At 38.3% G+C, this 7,147-nt stretch overlaps 1 protein-coding gene across 4 annotated transcripts; it reads left to right on the forward strand.

Annotated features, from left to right (window-relative positions):
- The first annotated feature begins 228 nt into the window (after window positions 1-228).
- Window positions 229-5,513, forward strand: LOC113029036 (uncharacterized). 4 transcript variants are annotated; one of them, XM_026179635.1, is made up of 7 exons: window positions 229-322; window positions 2,714-3,031; window positions 3,309-3,726; window positions 4,124-4,283; window positions 4,852-4,987; window positions 5,165-5,218; window positions 5,393-5,513. In XM_026179635.1, the coding sequence occupies exons 2-7, from the start codon at window positions 2,874-2,876 to the stop codon at window positions 5,415-5,417; spliced, it is 951 nt and encodes a 316-aa protein (XP_026035420.1). In that variant the 5' UTR covers window positions 229-322; window positions 2,714-2,873; the 3' UTR covers window positions 5,418-5,513. The 4 variants fall into 4 exon arrangements, with proteins under 4 accessions (XP_026035420.1, XP_026035403.1, XP_026035429.1 ...); XM_026179618.1 differs by having other exon boundaries at window positions 5,165-5,513; XM_026179644.1 differs by lacking the exon at window positions 4,852-4,987.
- The last annotated feature ends 1,634 nt before the right edge of the window (window positions 5,514-7,147 follow it).

The following is a 7,147-nucleotide window of genomic DNA, read 5'->3' on the forward strand; positions in this document are numbered from 1 at the left end:
AATATACATATAAAATATATTAATATAAGTGAAACACAAAGAACAGATATGACTTAAAATTGTAAGAAGCTTAATAAAATAAAATAAATGGTTTTACATTTGAGTGGGAAAAAAATTTCACTCCATGTAGGAGGGTTAGGGTTAACCCTTTTTGAAATCTCGCGTTATTTCATGAAATATCACGAGGTTTTCTTGAACCCCCCCCCCCCCCCCCCCCATTCTGGAACATTCTTCATTTCGCGCCCTTGGACAAAGCTGACAGTTAAGCTGACAATTTTTGGATTAAGTGCATCTTTGAGCTACGAACTTATCTGCAGTAAGGGTAAGAACTTTTTTGACTTAATTTGAATCCCTAAGTATAAATGAAATGTTTACAAAGTTATGATGCTGCAAAGTAATGAATGGCACAAGTGCTGGCAAACTTTTTCCTAGCACTCAAGCAATGCTAAGCTAGTTGAAATTTTTACGTAATGTTGGATTTAGCCAATTTTCACAGTTTGAAAGCATTTTCTGGTGTCCTGTATACTGCTTAACTAGCACCAAAATTAATTACTGCGTGTACTTAACATCAAGTTGTACTTAAACGTTATCTTGGTTTTTCTCTATGATTAGTATTAATAAAGGACTGTATTAGACCAATTTAACGAAGTTCTAATTTTTTAAGAGGAATATGGGAGGGTATTTTCACTATCAGAGCAACCAAAATTGCTTTGGTGTTGTCTTTATCAGCTTCATTCCTCACGGCTAAGTGATGAGGGTAGGCCATGGCCATGAGCAACTAGTCCCCAGCTTTTGCCCCTGTGTCAGGAGCATGCACAGCAGTCAGAGAGGCAGATCAGTGAGCACTCTATTTCTGTAGAAGACATCATCATTTTTCTTGCCATTGTTTTCATTTTTCCAGAAAAAGCAAATAAAATATAGGTGTTCTTGATTTGTTTGGGTTTTTTTTTTTCATACACACTTTAGTACACATTCATGCAACTTTATGTGTGTAGTTGTTTTAGTGAGAACTTAATCAGAAATAGTGTACTGACTCTAGAATCTGCCTCTCACTGTTGTGCAAGCTCTGTACATGAGGGAAACTGATTATTTAAGCAGAACTGATCGGTCTTGTTAGGGCCACAGTGCCAACTCCTTTTACTATGATTGCTGTGGCCCTCCTTTTTTCCTTTTGTAATGTATATTTGGCTAGAATCTACACATTTATTTATTTATAAAAAAGAAAAGCAATTGCTCTTTGGATGTGGTTCTAAAGATCTGTGATCTTTAAGTGTTTGTCTGGTGCCTGATTTGTGCATGTGCACTGTTATTTTAATTTGTTTCATTATGGCTTAAATTTGTTTGAATTTTGTGCATGCTCCTTTATCAACCTTCCTTCATGGACAGCTTGTGTGATTATTGGCCAGGAGGGTTTGCAATGATCTCAAAACTTGAGATGTTTGTTGTTTTGATTATGACTTGGCTGACTATGGCTACTTATAAATTGCATAGTCACACTATTACATTAATATGTTATTAATATCTGTATATTGGTTTGATTTTGCTGTTGGACAGTGGAGTGAATAGTAGCAAGGGTTATGTGTGGTTTATCTCTTTCTTTATTTTTACAGACTTTGACATAAGAAGCAGTGTATATTTCAAAATTCATTTATATTCAAAATTTGATTCATGGCAGAAATATACTAGTAGGAATCTTTTTTTGAGTTTGTAACAATTAGAATTGTTACTTTATAAAGCGATGTCAAGGTCTTTTATTGTAATACAACAGCTTTTAAGGCTGGTGTAAGCATCACAGCAGATGTCTTTATGCCAAAGTAACTGAGGATAAAACACAAAAGAAACATGAAGGAGATTTGCCTGGAGTGGCTTTTTAAATCAGATAACCTTAGAAATATTCTGCAGTTGAACAAAAACTGAAGAAAACCATGAATCAATATATGAACATTACCTGATGCTGCTGAAGTAAAGCAGAGCAAAGTTACAGAGGTTTTATTAGAGGTTTTATTAGAGGTTTTATTAGAGAACAAGCTGAGTTTTTTGCAATTTGGCATAATTTGGCACAAAAAAACAACTGACAACAGCGCTAAGCACAACCGTACACTGATGTATAATAAGCAAGGGAATAATGTGGAAAACAGATTTCAGATGGGGAAACTTTTCTCGAAGTACACTACGAGAGAGCTGTGCAGGAAGTGTGATTTTTCTTTTTTTTTTCTTTTTTTTTTTTAAATTGTGGTGAAAACAAGATGGCAAGAGGGAATTAATGACAGTATTTATCAAATATGAAGCGTAGTTTGGATCTTCTTTTGCTGCTGGTTCAGTTAATTTTGGTTGGAGAGTGATGAAACCTGCATCATCAGAATTAGTGAGCTGTCGGCTTTCAGCCCTGACGGAGTGTCAGTGTACCTGCCCTCGGCGAAAAAGCTGACATCTCACACATTTTGATGCATCGGTTCCGCGCTTTGTGTTTACATCTTTGTTCCTATATTTCTAATACACAAGTGACAGCCAAATGCTAAAGTGAATGAAATTTAAGAAAATGGCTTTATTAACCACGATTAATAACATGTAAATGTGCTTTGGATAGTTGTCAGGCCCCAATAATATTTCTGAGTAAGGACCTGTTGATGTAGTTAGTGTAACCTATCCAAGCTGTTACCCAGGTGACTGAAAAATACTACATTTTATCATTTTTATACATTTTATCTTTCAGAAAGCAATGGAGCAATCTGAGAGGACAAAGAGAAGAAAAATAGCTGCGAAAGTTGTTGAACATTTACGTCTCGTTTCACAGCAGAATGAGTTAGATCATCATCAGGACTTAATTTTTTTCTCAGATTCTTTTGAGAATAAACCCCTTGTGGAAGAGTACCATGATTGCGATGAACATGCTGGAGTCAGTTCACAAAATGAACAATCTGCAGACATTTTTTATGATGCTTTGGACTTTGACGTGTTTCCTGAAGACTCTGAAAGTGCAGACTGAGTCAGATTCTGGAAGCAGATTGGGAAAAGGGAAGCGGAAAAGGAGGTAATTATGTTTCTTTAAAACGCCTTAAAAGCAACAATTTATTGTGGTGATTATAAGAAAAACAAAAACAAGCTGACAGTATCTTTAGCAGACCATTACTGCTCACCAGATTTAGATATGATCTTAAAATAGCACTTTGTAACTTTTTGACTTTTAAAAATCAGTTTTAGACTCCTTTTGATGCCGGACTATACATTAATGTTTTTAGTTTGTAGGACTAACCAGTAACTAAATTGTTTGTGGGGTTTTTTTAATATTTTTTTAAATTCATTTTAAGGCCAGTGATCCAGTCAAGCTCGGATGAGGATTGGGACAACGCTGCGGAACAGCCAGAGACCTCATCAACATCAGCAATGGAGAATAGACATTCAAGTGAAACTCCCCACCAGAACGTCACTCATCCATTTGTTCAGCTACCACCACCCTCAACTCCTTCGCCTGTGGTTTCACAACCAGTTCCAAGACAACTTGTACAAGCCACCAATACCAGCATGTTTGTACGTGTTCTAACCCTCCTGGAAGACATTAAGGAGACTCAGAGGATCCACAGTCGAATGCTACAGTCTCTCCTCAAACAACGTGATGGACCAGTTGCTGCAGTATTACCCGAGGGTGCTGTTTTTCCTCTCCGGACAGTCGCAGACGTGGAAGCACTGGAACAAAAACTGATAGACCCTGTCTTCCTGAAAGAAGTGGTAAATAATAATGATGTAATGACAATAATTGATTAATGCCTCAATCTGCGTTTTATGCTAGCAGTTATGATTAAGGAAAGTTGGTGTTTGTTCAAACATGGTCAGTGCAATGAAGTGGCGGAAGGTGAGCTCCACAAAAGTTGCTGTTTTTGAAAATAAAATAAGTTGTACTTTACAAGTTGTGCCACGCCAAACCTTAAGAAATTACTTTTGGTGGATCAGTCATTTAGCTCTTTGCATTTACATCAGACAGTGTTTGACTTTGATACTTAACTCTTTCTCAATCAAATAGCATCAAAATTATTAAGCCTAATTACTGTGTAGCTGTGCAGGTTTTCTTTTAGGTGTGACTGATGGTACTACTGTCGGTAAAATTATTGTCCTTGTGTGTCCTAAGGTTGCTGTTGTGGCAGAGATCGGAGGGAGCACTGTTGATGAAGCCACCAGAAGAATGATGGCCTTCATTATGGACAATGCTCTTTCCAGGCAATATAACTTCGTTGGGCGCCATGGAAAGCGGGAATTTCGAGGGCTTAAGATTTTTGAAGTGCTATATGGTAAGCTCATTAGTTGTAAGATATTTTGTTGATGTCTGAATAACAGATGCTCATTTCAGCTGTAGTCAGTCTTCCAATCAATTTATCAGAATCAGAATCAGAATCAGAATACTTTATTGATCCCTGGGGGAAATTATATTTTGTTACAGTGCTCCATTTTAAACCAACATTAAGACAAGACAGACAATACGCTAACTAAGAATAGTACAATATATACATATATATACATACATACATACATAAGTCACTTATAAATAAATATTTGGAAAAGAAACATGTGTAGCTGTAGCAGCAAACAGTGTGTTAAGTGGATGCGTTGTACAGGGAGATGGCCACAGGCAGGAATGATTTCCTGTGTCATTCAGTGGTGCTTTTCGGTAATCTCAGTCTCTCACTGAACGAGCTCACTGATTTAAGGTTTTAATACTTTGGTTCTACATTTATGTGAGATCTTATGCCGTGTCACAGTATAAATATAAGTATGTAACAAAAAAAGAGAATTACAGCTGTGTCTTTAGATTCAGTAATATAGTCTCACTTTCTTGTGGTCAATATCTGTGCTTTACAGGCAGCTTGAAAAAAAATGCTCTTACAAGCCAGATTACCAGAAAAGAGGCAGAAAAGGCAGCATCCAAGTGGTTTATTGGTGCAAGAGATAGAGGAGGAAATCGCATGGCAAGGGCACAGTGTCGCGTGCAGGAGAGGTATACCTTAGTGACTCGGTTTAGATAGACTGTGGAGATTAAATTAATTACAAATACTGTATTATTGAGGGAAATTATGTTTGGGTTTTTTATGGGGGGGGGGGGCATCAGCTCATGTTGTTCTGGAGGGTGATGGCTGCTGCCAGGAATGACCACATATTTCTCTCTGGTTTGCAGCATACTTGAAGACAGCTCTCACGAAACCGTTTTTTGGTTCCTCACTGTGTTACGGTATGTGAACAATTTCCAGTTATGTTTAGCAGTTTGTGCAATATTCTTCTTTGCACAATCAGCTCCAGGAACTCCAGCCAGTCAAACAACTTGATCAGCACAACTTTCAAAACAACTCCAGTAGTATTGCAAATCTGATGTTAGTTGTGAAAAAATGCACTTTTTTTTTTTCAGGACCAATGGATCACTGAATGAGTGAGAAGCTGTGTTTCAGTGCATTTCTTTTTCGTTTAAACTGTATAACATTGATTTGTTATTGTTTTGTGTATACTGGGGACCTTTTTTGTCAACATGTTCTCTAAACAAAAAAAATATTTGTATAGTATATAAAAAATTACTGTTATACTGCATACTGTTTTAAAATGTCATATTAATCAGTATTAATAAAAAAGATAAACTGACTTTGTTGTACAGGTGATTTAAATTTTAGCTTACTGTAGTATCCAAAATCCCATCTGGGCAAGCACACTTGGGGCCACCATGGAAACTGAGGACAAAAGTAGCTGGGTCCCAGGTGGGTAACCCAGGTGGGCCCCAAATATCAGACCCGCTTCTACCCATCTTGGTCCCACACTTGTTTATTGGCTGGGCCTGATTTGGGGCCCATCCAGGGCCCGTCATTAGCCCATCTGGGCAAACACACTTGGGGCCACCATGAAAACTGAGGACAAAAGTAGCTGGGTCCCAGGTGGGTAACCCAAGTGGGCCCCAACTATCAGACCCACTTCTACCCATCTGGGTCCCACACTTGTTTATTGGCTGGGCCTGATTTGGGGCCCATCCAGGGTCCGTCATTAACCTATGTGGGCAAACACATTTGGGGCCACCATGGAAACTGAGGACAAAATTAGCTGGACCCCAGTTGGGTTTCCCAAGTGGGCCCCAAATATTAGCCCTGATGCTCCCTATTTGGGCCCCACGTATGTGTGTTGACTGGGGCGCATCGCCGGAGCACCACTTCCTGCCATAAAAGACATCTACAGGAAGCGGTGTCTGAAAAGGGCTGGGAAAATCATCAAAGACCCCAGTCACCCATCACATGGACTCTTCACCCTCCTGCCCTCTGGGAGGCGCCACAGGAGCCTCCGGACTAAGACCACCAGGTACCGGAACAGCTTCTTCCCCACAGCTGTCAGACTCCTGAACTCTGCCTCCTGACATCTGACCCACGTTAAACTCATGGACTGAACATACACACACCCACAATGGACAACTGTACCCTCAAACACACAATAATAACATGGAGTGAACCACCACTCACAACCACTAGCACTTTATATAGCCTCTGTAGAAACTATCTACACCCTCACTTATCTTAACTGCACTACTGTATAGCTCTGTGTAAATAATCATTCTGTACATTCAATAATCTTTAATCCTACAACTGTTTACAACTTGCATAGTTCCCATTTCTGTATAGCTGTATATCTCAGATTTCTGTAAAGTTATTTATTTCATATTCTGTATAGTTTTTCATATTTATTTCCTGTTCATAGCCTGTACATAGCTTGTACTCACTACAGCCTTTACATACTTAGTTATAGAATATTCACAACATACTTCATACCGTGTACATTATAACATACCATAATAGACCCATTTCTGTAGTATACTTACATATCTATACTATTGCTAATATATATTGTAATATATCTATATCACTAAAGCACTTCTGGATGGATGCAAACTGCATTTCGTTGCCCTGTACCTGTGCATGTGCAATGACAATAAAGTTGAATTCTAATTCTAATTCTAATTCAAATGTTTCAAGAACAGTGTTTTGGTGTGTGCAAGAGTAAAAGGAGCTCTCCGTGGGACTCGTCCACCTGAACATTTATTAGGTGGGACTTTTTTGTAGGTTTTATGATATTCTGGTCAAAGATGTGAAACAATGAAGCAAAATGTTAACAATTTTCCCAAATCCTTTCC

This window comes from Astatotilapia calliptera, chromosome 2 (assembly GCF_900246225.1).
Source record: "Astatotilapia calliptera chromosome 2, fAstCal1.2, whole genome shotgun sequence".
NCBI lineage: Eukaryota > Metazoa > Chordata > Actinopteri > Cichliformes > Cichlidae > Astatotilapia > Astatotilapia calliptera.